The sequence below is a fragment of the Parasteatoda tepidariorum genome, chromosome 11 (assembly GCF_982258835.1).
Source record: "Parasteatoda tepidariorum strain Cologne lab strain chromosome 11, Ptep-v5.0, whole genome shotgun sequence".
NCBI lineage: Eukaryota > Metazoa > Arthropoda > Arachnida > Araneae > Theridiidae > Parasteatoda > Parasteatoda tepidariorum.
In genome coordinates this window covers 62,268,823-62,283,931 of record NC_141765.1, presented here as the reverse complement: position 1 = coordinate 62,283,931, position 15,109 = coordinate 62,268,823, and the positions used below count along the sequence as shown (strand labels likewise).

The 15,109-nt window shown below is 28.4% G+C and overlaps 1 protein-coding gene across 2 annotated transcripts in view; it reads left to right on the top strand.

Annotated features, from left to right (window-relative positions):
* The window catches only part of LOC107440620 (tubulin epsilon chain), a 50,709-nt gene that overhangs the window by 13,791 nt on the left and 21,809 nt on the right, over window positions 1–15,109 (top strand). For both annotated transcript variants that reach the window (XM_087154845.1, XM_087154846.1), the window contains exons 4-7: window positions 8,899–8,982; window positions 11,983–12,098; window positions 14,166–14,287; window positions 14,689–14,755. In XM_087154845.1, coding sequence (XP_087010971.1) covers window positions 8,899–8,982; window positions 11,983–12,098; window positions 14,166–14,287; window positions 14,689–14,755 — 389 coding nt within the window. The remainder of the gene's footprint in view (window positions 1–8,898; window positions 8,983–11,982; window positions 12,099–14,165; window positions 14,288–14,688; window positions 14,756–15,109) is intronic.

Genomic DNA, 15,109 nt, shown 5'->3' with positions numbered 1-15,109 from the left:
GCCAAGGCCGAAACAAAAATTTATAGAGAAAAGATCCTTCCTGGAAAATACAGAACTAAATCTATTCAGTGTCAAACAAATTGTTTTTCTGCTACACATTTTTTGTTCCATCTCTAGTAAAACTTTACATTGAAAACTGTAACCATAAATAAAGTTAATCAAAGAATATATAATTTTTAAAAAAAGGCAACCTATTAATATATTTTATTAAACAAACAATACTTAAAAAAGGAGGAAATTAAGAATTCAGAGAACATTGAACCAGAATCACATTCAGTGCCACCTAGGTCTCGGGTGATCCCCTGCTTTGCCTGCCCCATTTGCTGCCCCTGTGTTAAGATAGTTTCATTATCTGATCCATTCATATTTAATTTTGTAAATGAGATTTAATTATTCATAATGAGGCTTAGAGAAAATATCAGAATTTTTTTTAATGTGTCTTTTATTACACTTTTTGTATTCATTTCTATATTACCGTATTTTTCTGTGAAAGCGCCGCTTTGTCGCAAGCGCCGCACCTCAATAAAAATGAAATTTTTTAAAAAAACATTATAGTAAGCGCCGCAATGGTGCTAAGCCGCGCATATCACAGGGTTCCCGCGGCCTTGGAAAAGCCTTGAAAAGTACTTGAATTTCATTTTGATTTTCAAGGGCCCCTAGAAGTACTTGAAAATGATATTAAATCCTTGAAAAATTCGAAATGACCTTGAAAAGCTTCGAAAACTCAGGAAAACAGCCCTATTTCCAGTATTTCTATGTTTAACTTTTTGACGCGCGTAAGTGTGAGAGAATGACTTCCCCATCTTTCAGATGATGACACGTACTGTTTGATTTTAGGATTTTATGTATGTTTGTCTGATTTTAGGAATTTTAAATATTGGGAACTGCGCCAAATTCTGACAAAATCTCGATACTTATTCAGGCGATTTTAATATCAATCATCGATCTTCGTATTAGACTTATTTAAAAATTATGTGTTGCAGGGATGAAAGACTTCCGCGAAAAAGCGGAAATCCGCTTTTTTTCCCCAATTTTGAAAATTTCCGACCGTGTTCCAAAAACTAAAATTTTTGGGAAGTCCTATTGGAGTAACCCAAGCCGCCCGAACGATAGTCGGATTACCGCGACTTCTGCTATAGAGTGGAAAGGAGTCTAAGCGTTTCGTTTCGAGCGCCGATATTTTTTTTCTTTTTCTTGTTTGGCTGATTTTTGGAATTTTAAATATTAGGAACTGCACCGGAATTTGCCAAAATCGCGATTTTTAATCAAACGATTTTAATATCAATCATCGATTTTTGTATTTAACTGATTTAAAACTTGCGTGTTGCAATTTTTTTAAGCGATTTAAAAATCGTACTAGCAATTCCTATTCACTCAATTTCAAAATCCAATATCGCGATTTGTATTCTCGTGAGTTTAAAATCCAACGTCGCGATTCGTATTCACGCATTTTTAAATCCAATTTTGCGATTCGTTATCACGCAGTTGTAATATCAGATATCGTTTTTCGTATTTGTACGCTATTTAAAAATTACTCACTGCGATTCGTATTCACGTGATCTAAAAATTATGTATCGTGATTCTTATTTACGCGATTTAAAAATTCAATATCGCAATTTGTATTTTCGTGTTTTTAAAATCCAACAGCTCGATTCATATTCACGGGATTTTAAAATCCAAAATCGCGATTCATATTCACGCGATTTTAAAATCCAAAAACGCGATTCATATTCACGCGATTTTAAAATCCAATATCGTTATTTGTATTCACGCGATTTTAAAATCCAATATCGTGATTTGTATTTTCGTGTTTTTAAAATCCAAAATCGCGATTCATATTCACGCGATTTTAAAATCCAAAATCGCGATTCATATTCACGCGATTTTAAAATCCAATATCGTGATTCATATTCACGCGATTTTAAAATCCAATATCGTGATTTGTATTTCGGGTTTTTAAAATCCAACTGCACGATTCATATTCACGCGGTTTTAAAATCCAATAGCATGATTCACATTCACGAAATTTTAAAATCCAAAATCGCGATTCATATTCACGCGATTTTAAAATCCAACAGCACGATTCATATTTACGCGATTTTAAAGTCCAAAATCGCGATTCATATTCACGCGATTTTAAAATCCAATTTCGTGATTCATATTCACGCGATTTTGAAATCCAAAATCGCGATTCATATTCATGCGATTTTAAAATCGAATATCAAGATTCATATTCACACGAATTTAAAACCCAATATCGCGATTCTTGAAAGAAGTAGAAGTAAGCTTTCTCTTGAATTAGTTACTGAACGATGTGATATATTTTTCATTAGTAAGTAATTTAATAGTTGCGCCTTCCTATAATTGCTTAATTTTTTTAAATATATTAGTGGTCAAAATTTTAAAATTATATTTAAGAAAAATTTAAAGATAACTGTCTAAATGCTTCTGCCACTTTAAATATTGAATAAAAATCTCCCAGCATAGTTAAAAGTTGCTTTTATAAATCTCAGTATCATATAGAGCACACCCCCCCCCCTCCTCCTAGTGACCTGCGTTGTAAAGGTTCAGCTTTTTTTTTTTTTTTTTTTGTCCACTTTAATGCCTGGTGTTGCAATTCGTTTTCGCGTGATTCAAAAATCTAATATCGCGATTTGTACTTAAGCGGTTTTTTAGCGCAATTAGTTTTTCCGCGAGTTTAAAATCCAATGTCGCTGTTCGTATTCACGCATTTTGCGATATCAAACATCGATTTTGTAATATCAAACATCGATTTTCGTATTTATACTCGATTTGAAAACTACTCGTTGCAGTTCATATTCACGTGACCATGTCAAGTGCGTATGATCGATGCTACTGAAATAAAGTTAATTCAAGTATGAGTGGTTAATTAAAAAAGTCAAAGTAACCAAAATTGTTACTAAGAATCTATCAGAAGGTATTGAGGTGGTAGTTGGCAACTGTTTCAATTTAAAATGGTTGACTGGTAATAAATTTAAAATGATAATCAAGCCGCAATATCCAATAATTGATTAATTTTCTTAAATAGAAAAGTGGTCGAAATTTCAAAATTATATTTAAGAACAATTTAAATTTCACTGTCTAAATGCTTTTGCCACTTTAAATATTGAATAAAAGTCTCCCGGCAGAGTTGTTTTTAAATATCTAATTGATATCACAGTATTATATAGAACATTCCCCCCTACCCCGTCTTCTGCCCGAATCTTTGCTTATTCAGAGGTTGTATACCTAGCTTAAAATAAGCCTTAATGCAAAATTCAAACCTGACGTTTTTATGCATCATGAATTTTATTCTCGACTTGATGCCAATCACCCTTGTTTTTTTTTACTTAGATCACTTTCCGAAATCAAGAGAGAGCAATGGAAGTCTTATTTTTCAGTACTGCTATTATCGACTAACATTTATCGTCAAAACATTTTAGTTTAAAATGTTAAAATTTAGTCTATCTTTAACTAAAATTTAAGTCCTTGAGAATTTTATAATAAGTCTTAAAAAGTACTTGAATTTTATTTTTATAGTAGAGCATGAACCCTGTATCAGCATCCATTTAGAAGAGACCTTTGAATTACCATTTAGAGTATCTGTATAATAAAAAAATTAAATTTTTTTATGCATTTCATAAATTAAAATTTTAATTTCTAAATTATAATAAAAAATTTCTTTTTCAGCAAAAAAAAAAAAGCAACAAAAAAGTTTTCTCCTTCAGCAAAAAGAAAAAAAAAGAAAACAACAAAACTATATAAAATAAAGTTGTTCTTACCAGTTGGCACCGCGCCAAAAAACAGAAGAACAGCAAAAAAATATTTATATGTTCAGTAGCTGAATTAAGGCTGAACTGATTACAGAAAACCGTAAAACAATGTAATAAGAAAGATTTTAAAATTTATTACCGTTAAGAATTTGAGGAAAAACTAATACATAATAACGAAACAGCTAATAATAACGAAATAACTAATAATAACAAAAATAAGAAATAACTAAGCAGGCCCCAAAAAAATTCTGAAGGAATGAGCAAAGGGGAGATAAGTTTCACTTTCACAATCTTTGAGGGTGGAATTTTAGTGGGTAGAATGATGCCCTCTCCTTCAATGCAAATAACCCAATGTGACTCAACTTAGAAGGAGAGAAGAAAGTGTTTAAAAGAGAGGTGTACCCCACCTCCTCCGCGTGTCATTTCTATTGGAGCTGTTTAGGAGGAATCAATCAGTTATATTTTAAAGGGGTTGGGGAAAAGAAAAGGGTATGGGACCCCTAATCCAGTATCCCAAAATTCGGCACTTAATCTTTTTCGTTTTTTTTTTTTTTTTTAAAGAAATTTATATTGATAAGACAAAAAAAATCAGCTATTTTCTTTTTCTTTTGAATTTTATTCTGTTGAAGTAACTTACTTTATTTTATCTTTTAAAAATAAAAAAGAAGCTTGAAGAAAGAAAAAAAATAAATCTGTATCAAAGGAAACATCTGTTTCTAAAGCAGTTTAAAATAAAGTGAGAACTAAAAACACCTGCATTTCCAATAGAACAAAATAAAGAAATGGAAGTTGGAAAAAACTGATCAATCAATCTTGACAGCTGTGCTTGTGCTCTACTGATTTGCCCCTAAATTTCCCTCCTCTCTTTGACCATAAATTGGCCACACCCAGTTGACATTGAAACTACCATGTGGACAATAAAATGAATTTATTCCTTTTGCGGTTTTTTATTCGATTCATTAATTTTTTTTATTTTGTCGCTTTTTATTTTTTCTTGTTAATTGTTGCTTGCTTGTTTTTTTTTTTTATCGTTATTAGTTTTTGGCTTGTTTTTTGTTGTTATTCATTGTTAGTTTCTTAGCATTAGTTGTTAAAAAAAAAATTGTAGTTCCCTGCTCGCTTTTTTTTTTTCTTGCGAGGTAAGCGTCTTTTGTTAAAACAAAATATTATCTAAAAGAAAAAACGAGAACTATGATCTCGCTCCAAAGAAGAAACGATTATTTCTTCTTCATAGGATTCTGATTATTTCTTCTTGATTATATTATATAGATTATTATTTTGATTAGCAAAATTTCTCTTAAGATGGGCCAGTTTTAAATTCACCCCATCATAATCTGCGATCGAAACTTGACTAAATTTATTGGTTTTTCTGAAATTAACAGTGGAATTGAATTATAGTAATATTTGGGGGCCATATTGGAATTTCCGTAAGAGATCCGAAGTTCGGCATTTCGTCAGTCCCGTGAGTGTCGGATTTAGGGTCCTATTCTTCATTTTCTGTTCGCTTAAATTACAATTGCCAAGGCGCTAAATAAATTTCTATCTTGCGATTTTTCCTTAAGCTGGGGGTGGATACAAGATGCATACCTTTTAAATTTTCTCCTTATGCGATGTTTTTTTTTTTAAATTATTATTTCGTTTATTTTCTTACAGGCTGCTGGCGAAAGTTTGCTAAGAATTGGCGATGTTCTGCAGTAGATCGCGATACGGGCAAATATTTCGTCGACTTCTTTATTAATTTTTTTTAATAGTCTTTCTCTCAGAAAATTATTTCATTTTGAATAACTTTCCTTGACAAATTTTTTTGCTACAAAAAAATATTTCGTCGGAAGCGCCGCATGTAGGAAAAAAACAACTTCTTTTTCGATAGCGCCGCGGCTCTTCCGCCGAAACATACGGTAATTTCAGTTACAGATACATAGTATCGATAACAGTTATGTGACAATCTTGATCTCTTAACTTTTTAAAATAAAATACTCGAAAAATTAAAATGCAAAAGAAATATTTTATCACTTTTATTTTTATTATTTAAATTTTGAACAATGTATAAGTAGTTTTTTAGCATTTTGTTACCACATCACCATCTGACATAGTGAAATATTGAATTTTTAATGCTAGCTTTCGGGACTGCATATTGAGAGTAAACTTAAGCAATCATGTTTTAGAAAACTGTCATACAAGTAAACATAGTATGTAACTGTAGATCCAAGTTTTACAACAATAAATTGAACTCTAAAGTAAGTACAGTGTAAAGTCGCGTATCCGGAATCGGTGGGACTTCTAGAAGTCCGTATAATTGACCCCCAAGGCAAACAAAGCTTAAAATGATCTAATAAACAATCTGAATCTAAGAAACAAAACATAAATAAACATTATTAAGGGGAATAATGTTTTAGTTTTAGAATATCTAATTAATCAATCATAAAATATGAATTGGAAAATAAAATATTATTGCTAAAAATATAGAAAATGCGAAAATTTGACAGTTATGAAAATATTAATCCGCCATTTTGAACTAGAACGATTCAAACAGGAAGGGATAATTCACTTCATTCTGGAACAAAGCTTAAAATGATCTAAATCTAAGAAGCAAAAATAAATAAACATTATTTTTAAGGGGAATAATGTTCTAGTATTAGATTATCCAATAAATCAAATTATTGCTTAAAATATTGATAACGAAAAAAAATTGACAGTTATGAAAATAATAATCCGCCATTTTTAACTAGAATGATTCAAGCAAGAAAGGGAAATTCCCCTCATTCATTAAGGTGGGTAGGTGGAGGAGAAAAATTCATTTCCTCCTTATTTGTGAAAGAAAATAAGTGTAGAGAGATCATTAAAGTTGAGGGTGGGGAAGTGACAAATTATTGTTTTCTCTCCAATTATTGGCTATCAATCAAGCATAAAGGTGGGGCATGCTGATGGAGTTCTCTTTATTTTTTCTTGTATGACTGAAAGAATCTGCTAAAGAAAGAATGTTACCCCCTTTTTTCCCCCGCCTCCTAAATATTACATGGTCAGGGGAAGAATGAATGTTTCTCAAGGACATGTATCCTTTTAGACCTATTCAAATGTTCCATTTTGACTCCCCCTCCACTTTAATGCTTGCAGCGTTTACCCTTTTCTTTCAATAAAAAGTTTCCAGGAAATGCCTCTTTTACTAGCATAGGAAAAGAGAGGGGAAGGGAGGCAGTTGCCGTCTTTTGAAAACAAATCTCCCTCTTTTCCTGCATTACAGAGTAGGAGCGTCGCTGACGGTCACTCAATGGTCTTGGTAGATCTTCTCTTCTTCCCCTTTGTGATTTATGGGTTCAATGCATAAATCAGGGGCTCAGTGCAAGCTAGAAGAGAAAACGTGTCAAGAGACCTTTTTTTTTTTTTTAAAGAAAGGGGAAGATGAAGAGATGTTTGTTTATTTTGATTGTTAAAAAGAATCCGGGAAATCGATCCTTCCGGAAAAGGGACGTCCGGATATGAGACGTTACACTGTACTATGAAGTTAGATGTTTTAATTGGAAAAGTGGTTTAAAGTAAAGTAAAAGTAACCCTAGTTAACGGTAGGCTACGAGTCATAATTTTTTAATTTGTTTCTTCATATCATTATAATGTATGCTCTAAAAATCCATCTAATTTTCTTTTTCGGCCATTATTAGACTTGTTATATATAAGTGTGTAAAACTGATATGCATCTATTTTCTGAAATTGTTATGAATAATTTTATTATTCTATAAAAATATTTTTTAAAATTTATATTTTCATAAGTTATATTATTGAGTAAATTTATTTTAAATGAAATATTACCATATACATATTTCTAATGATACATAATTAGAAATGAAAACTGGAATTACAAAATGTCGAAACTAGTATTTATTTTAATGATAATGTTAATACTTTTCATTCAGTAAGAATTTTAATGTCAAATAAGTTGGAGTGGAAGAGTAAACTAATCTATCTAACATACTGTAACTATAAATGTCCACAGTTGAACACTTTTAACTACTAACTAAACACCTCTGCTTTTAGCCATAAGACTTACAGTCTAACCTCGCTATTATGAAACCCAGATATAATGAACACTTGGTTGTAGTGAACTTTTCTTATGGTTCCACCTGAGTTGCTGTTTAACTAATGTTATTTCATGCACTTATAGTGAACTGCTGAGAAACTGGTAGTTCATTTATAGTGAACTTCCAGTGAGTAATAGTGAAATTTACTTTTTGCTGCTATTTGAATAAATGTTATAAAATTTTTTAGTCTATATGATAAGTTCAAAATATATACTTAACGACTTTTAGTAATAATGAAGTTATATTATAAGGAGAGCTTTAAAATAGTTATTTTGTTTAAGTGAATAATGTGAATGATTCTCCAAAAACTTGCACTTGGGAGATGGAATCGGTTGTTCAAAAATTTCAGCTTTTAAATGCAACTTCTTTCAAAAATGATGAGAATAAGAAAGATAAACATCTGAAAAATGTTATAAAGAGACTACCATTTCGTGACATGGAGACTATTTTAAATGTTTTGAATGTAGAAATTCAAAATTTTGTTATAGAAAGAAATTTACTGTATAAAGAAACCATGTTGCAAGGAGACTGTATATATATATTTAGTTAATAATTCATAAAGCAAATTATGTACTATTGCAATCGCTATTTCCAAAAATACTATTGCAATCACTATTTCCAAAAATACTATTGCAATATGCTAAAAATATTTTTTTTTAAATATTTTGAATGTAGTGAACCATTGCTTATATACTTGTTGGGTGTTGCAGATGATTCAGTATTACTGAGTTTCACTATATTTGACCTATCAAATAACTTTGTCTATGAAATGGATTTTGGAGAAGGGTTTTTTTTTTAATATAAATGCCATGCAGTTAATAATAAACTAATAATTTTTTTAATTATGCATTACAAATATATTTTTCCAGGCTTTATCTTTAATAGTAACCTATCTATAGTATACTTAGGTCATTTTGACCAATAAGTAGCTATTGAAGGTTAATTAATACCTTTTATATAAAACATTATTTTTTTACAATTTTAAAATGTATAACTGTTGCATTTTATTTTCAGTGAAATTAATATGTTCTAATTTGTGTTTTTCTAAATAGGTGAATGATCCCAGTTGTTTCTTTAAAGTATGTGAAACTCCAAAGAAATCATACTCAAGTATTTCTGACTGCCTTAAAGCGAGGGTATATATAAATTTACAATAGAATGAATTTACAGTTAAGATATTTACAGTTTAATGCATGATAGATCTGTATCATATCCACTTTTCAATCTTACACTGAAACTCTAAGAACACAATATTACATTAAAGAAATCTAGTGTCTAATTCTTAGCAAATCAGAACTTTACTGTAAGATTAGCTATGTATCTGCAGATGTATCTCTGTTATAAAAAAAAAAAATTCGATCAAATTTTAAGTTTTTTTATAAGAACTTTAGTCGCACACTTTAATACATTTTGTGGGTCTTATTGTATATCATTTACTTTTTTTGCACTAGCAACTTATTCAACTGTAATGAAGGTTCTCAGAATCTATAGAAGTCTTTTATTTTTAACCTTAAATCTTGATAATACCCACAACAACTGTAAAATTGCAAAGTTTATTTCTACATGAGAAAGAAAAACTGCATGAATCTATAACTCATTGCAGAAAATGATATTTTTGTCTGTGTTTGATATTGATATTTTCTTTGTGTTATTTTTTTTTCATCATATTTAAAGGAATCATATTTAATCTCATCAAATTTAAAGGAATGTTGCACTTTGATTGACGTGTTTTAGTAGTAGTTCTATCTGGACCAGGATATATAGTTTTATCGGCCCTGGTCAAAACATTGAGGCCTTTTATCAGATTTGATAAAAAGTTTATTTTGTTTTGTTATTTAAATTTGTTTTGTTTAACAAATATATATTAAACATTGGATTTTTTTTTATTTGAAGCAAATTTTTTTTTATATTCATTTTGCACCAAATGATAAAAAATCTGATTAAATGTATAAATAATATTCTCTATATTATTTACTGCAACTTAAATTGTTAATACCAATAATAATAAAAATGTTAATATTATCATTTAATTATTGCAAACTAGTAGCAGAATGAATAAAGTCTTTTTTTTTTAATCAGACTCTGAACAAGTCTTTATTTACTGGTAGATATACTAACTACACATTAATAAGTTTTAAAACTGTTTCTATTTAAATAAATGTGCATAAAATTAAATGGGTATAATTAAAATACATTTATTGATAGTAAAACAGCAAATTATTTTACATACTACAATGAGCACATTAAAATATGAAATAAATAATGCAAAATGGTATAATTTGAAAGTTACATTCTTATCTACTTTTAAGCTCTTAAGCAAATAAATAAATAAACAATAATAATTTTTTCAATTAATTAAATTATCCCTCATTCTATGAATAAAACAATTATTGTCAATGAGATTTGACATCAATGATTTATTATCACAGCTTTAAGTATATGCATATTAAATAATGCAGTATTGTGTAAATAGTATTTCCTAAATAGTTCTATTATTTAAAAAAATCACATGATTTAAATCTATAATTTTTTTACTTAAATGTATTTAAATCATTCCAACCCTGTTTTTTTTATTTTTCTTGACATTTTCCATTGCAGTTCTAAGGGATTGCCCTCCTCACACACTCGCAAATGTGCAATAATTGAAATTTTTAATATAATTAATTTATATAATATAATAGTTGAATTCGTGTTATTTTAAAGATTTCACTTCTGACAAAAAGGAACATTAATTGAAATGAAATTAGAAACATTTCAAAAATAAATTAAAATAATTTGCATGAATTGTGGAAAAGGAATAGGAAAAATATATCCAAGATTTAATTAATGTAAAGAAAAACTTACATATAAGTATTAACCTGTCCAGAATTTTTGACAGCCTTGGGCAGTCGTCCAGTTCATCCACCCATAAGCTCAGCCCCATCTGGCTTGACAAAGTGGTCTTCTTCCTAATACATTCGACATATTTCTTGCTTTAAACACCACCACTATTTCTTAGGTTTAATTGAACAACAGTATGCATTTACATTTAGAGAAAAATAAATCCTCAAAAAGCAACTTATGAAACAGGAATTTCTTGTTTCAAACCATATTACGTATGTACATAGATATAGTTCAGATATTATTGAAATTAATCGTGTTAAATTTTTATAACACATGCCTTGTTTACAAAGCTTCATTTTAAGACCATTTCATTAAAAAAATCTAATCTTTTCAGAGAGACTTTTGTTTTCTCATTTCTAGTAATAATGAAAAAATAAAAATTATATATTCTCTATAATATTCTAAAATTATAAAATATTTTCCTAATTCTCAACATCTTCAATGTTATTGTTTGTTTTAAAATAAAATTTTTGTGTAAATACGTGATTTTATGTAAAACTTTTCTGAAAATATTGCACAATTTTGTAATAAATATTTACTTATTACTTTATAAATTCCAATATTTTAACTTTTCTTATTGCCATTTTATGTCTGAAAATGTGCTGCCATCTTTGGACATACATGGCAGCACATCAAATATATATATACAAAGAGAGAGAAAGAGAATAAGAGGAGAATATGTATTATATAATTATAAAGGGTTCTGATAAATGCTGACAATGACTAATCCCTTGCACCCTTTTTAAAAATAAAAATAAAAACTTCCCTAAGTTTTAACACCAGGAAAAAATGGTTTAAATATTGGCACTTGAACCCTATTAATTTTTTGTTCTTTTTTTCATAATAACAGTTTTTAATTTTACCTGCAGATTTTCTTATTAAGGTGGCACTATTTATAAGATAGTTGTTGAAGAATTGATGAACAAAGCTCAAATTTGGCAATAAAAAGTTTCATGAAATGTATAGTTGTCTAATTTTATAAAAAATTTCAAAGCAAACTTGCAACAATTTACTGAAAATAATTCTGTGGGTGATACTTTTTTTTTTAATTTTGCGATACTTAACTCTCTTAAAATTTCCTACTGATATTTTATCAATTACATTTTTATCTACAAATTGTCTTTTTTAATGTGTGAAATAATTATAACTATATCTCCCTAAGTCACTTTAAAGCTTTTAATTTACATGCTGAAGTCACATGTTTTTTAAATGTTGATCAAATATGTTATAAATAATAAAATGTCATTATGCAGGCCATACTAGTTGACATGGAAGAAAGTGTAGTTTCCAGAATCCTACGAGGGCCATTTCGAAACCTTTTTGATAAAGCAAAACTAGTAACCGATGTTTCAGGTTGTGGAAATAATTGGTAAGGGCATATAATGACAAATACTTAGAATTTCATAGTTGTTTTTGTGTGATAAGTCAATTTTATCACTAGTTTACTTCTTACAAAAAGCTATTCTAGGAAATAGGTTTATGTTTTTCATAGCAAATAATATGCAGAAAAGATATGCCGCTTAGTTTATTTGTAGTAAAATTCAGTGCAAAAGGTATTAAAAATAAAATAAAAAGGCCTTGTTTTGGCTCAGTCATGACTTCTACAAATTTTTTATACTCTTTGCATCTTTCTGTAGGATATTATTTCTAAATTTTTATAATGAAGCTCTAATCTCTAAAAGAATTTTTAGCCTGCATTGTTAACTTTTAAAATTCTGAACATTATTTTCTCACAAACGCATTTTTCAAGCAGGTCTCCATATTCTAACAAATTTTCTACAAGCCAATTAAATATTATTAATGAATTCGTGTGTTTCTTGTGCATGAAATCAATTTCCCGATTGTGCTATCCCCTCTACGGACGGGAATTGTTGCTATACATAACAGGAAAAACAACCTCCATATTCTAACAAATTTTCTACAAGCCAATTAAATATTATTAATGAATGCGTGTGTTTCTTGTGCATGAAATCAATTTCCCGATTGTGCTATCCCCTCTACGGACGGGAATTGCAGCTATGCATAACAGGAAAAACAACCTTCAATCGAAAAATTTTGTTCCACTATCGTCGGTTATGCGAGCGGGGCTTAAGAATTTCCTTCAAAGGAGTTCGCATCATAAATGCAACTCAACTTTTAGTGTGTTTTTTAGATTGTGCTAATTGAGAGCATAGCTTTTAAAATTAAATTTTGAATTTTTTTTTCACTTATGATAAAAGTGATAGTGGAGAACAAAAAGTCTTATTGCTAAACCTCGGATGCAAAATATTTTAAGAAATTTCCATTTTTAAAACATGTGAACTTGGAGAAAAGTATACATTCTGTCAGATTTGCCATAGTGATTTTACCATTTCTCAGAGTGGCAAGTTTATTAATTTATATCATTCATCTATTAAGCAATGAAAACGTGCAGAATCAGTTCACACCTGTTCAAAATCTTAATTTTATTTAAGATGCTTGAAAGACTTAGAATAGTGCAATTTTAAGTCATAAATTGAATGCAATCATAGTATAAAGAGTGCACTTACAAAATTGTAAGATAATTTTTTTGTTAATTAATAATGTATAATGTGTATGTAATAGTTTAAATGTATAATTTTATAATATTTATTTATCGTTAGAAAATATTCTATAATTACTTTCGTAAGAAAGTGTATTGTTTATCCTGATTTGTTACTGAAATTTTTAAAATTTTCTGTCCTTCATTCGTCAATAAAATCTAGGATTTCTTTACTGCTTGCTGAAACTAAAAAGATATATTAATATTTATTTCCTTATAAGTAACACTTAATAAAACAACATTTTTGTGTTAGACTGAAAATTTTCTATTTCTGTAGATACATAAGTGAAATGTTGGCTGTTCGTTATTTTACATATTGAGTTTTTTTTTTTTTTTAACACATTTTTTTACTCTTTTAAATTAGCAGCTATGTTAAACTTGAGAGAGCTTTTTTTCAACTTGCCCTAAAGGGCCTTTTTAAAAATTGACATAACTTTATAAAATGCACAAAATTTTAAAAATTAAATGCAAACAATCAAATTTCACTAACAAATTATGATGAAATGATGCTTTAATCTTACATTGTTTACAATGTCAAAACTTATTTATAATGAGCATACAAAAGCAATTAAAAACAGGTTGAAACATCAAAAGAAAAAGTAATGTAACTTAATATGGATATTGGTACTTTTTCTTTTTTACAAATTGCATTAAAAAAATAGAACAATTCTTAAAGAATTAGAAATTTTAAAGAAAACAAAAAATTTATTTCATGTTTGCTGTTCAACTTAGCATTATGTATTAGTATTTTTTAATAATACATATTTTTATTAATTTGCCTAACTTAAATTAATTCCCATCATTAAATACCAATTTCTCTCGTGTCTATTTTATTTTCAAATATTTTTAGATATTTTTAAATATTTATCATTTCAGGGCAGTTGGAAATAAATTTTATGGTACAAAATACAAGAGGGAACTTATTGACTTGTTTAGAAAAGAAGCTGAAGAATGCAATAATCTTCAGTGTTTCTTTGTAATTCATTCACTTGGTGGTGGTAAGATTTTAATACTAATTCTTACTTTTTTTATTTCTTTTGTACTGCTAACAATAACATTTCTAAATTTGTTCGATGTTAACTATTTTAGCTGCATTGTATTCTTCATCTTATTATAAATATTATTTTTATAGATAAAAAAACCAATTAAAATATACTGGAAATTGAAATTTTTATTAAAATTCACTGTCTAATTTTTATTTATTTGAATTGTTTAATAAAAAAAAATTTACAAAGTGTTTCAATAGGAAAAAGAGTTTAGCTTTATACCATTTAATTTTAAGAAGCTTATTTTATGGACAACCTCCAAGTAATATGATAAAATATGTATAATTAATTATTATAAGGACTTGAAATATTTTCATTCTATTTCTTTAATTGTTTCACAAACTTTTCTTTAGGTACTGGCTCTGGTCTTGGTACTGCTATTGTTGAGTACTTATGTGATGAATTTCCTAAAATTCCTAAGTATGTTTATATTTTTTAATATATCCTCAATGTTGAATTTCTTTAAACATGAACATCTGGTGTTATATAAATATATATTTTCTGTATTGTGCCTCATTTTTATAATTGCATTAGATTAATATATTAATTTTCAAAATTGTTTAAGATGTGAATGAACAATTGCAGTTTATTTTTTAGTTTCATTTTATTTTATTCAGAATGGCTTAAAATCCTCAGAAAATATTTTATTACCTTTCATAGTGCTAATTATTAATCTTTTCTTAATTAGAAAAGGCTGTATTTCATTTTGAGCTGAAAGAGAAACTATGTGTTTTCTATCATATTACATGTTAAAATTTATACATGTTTTAATGG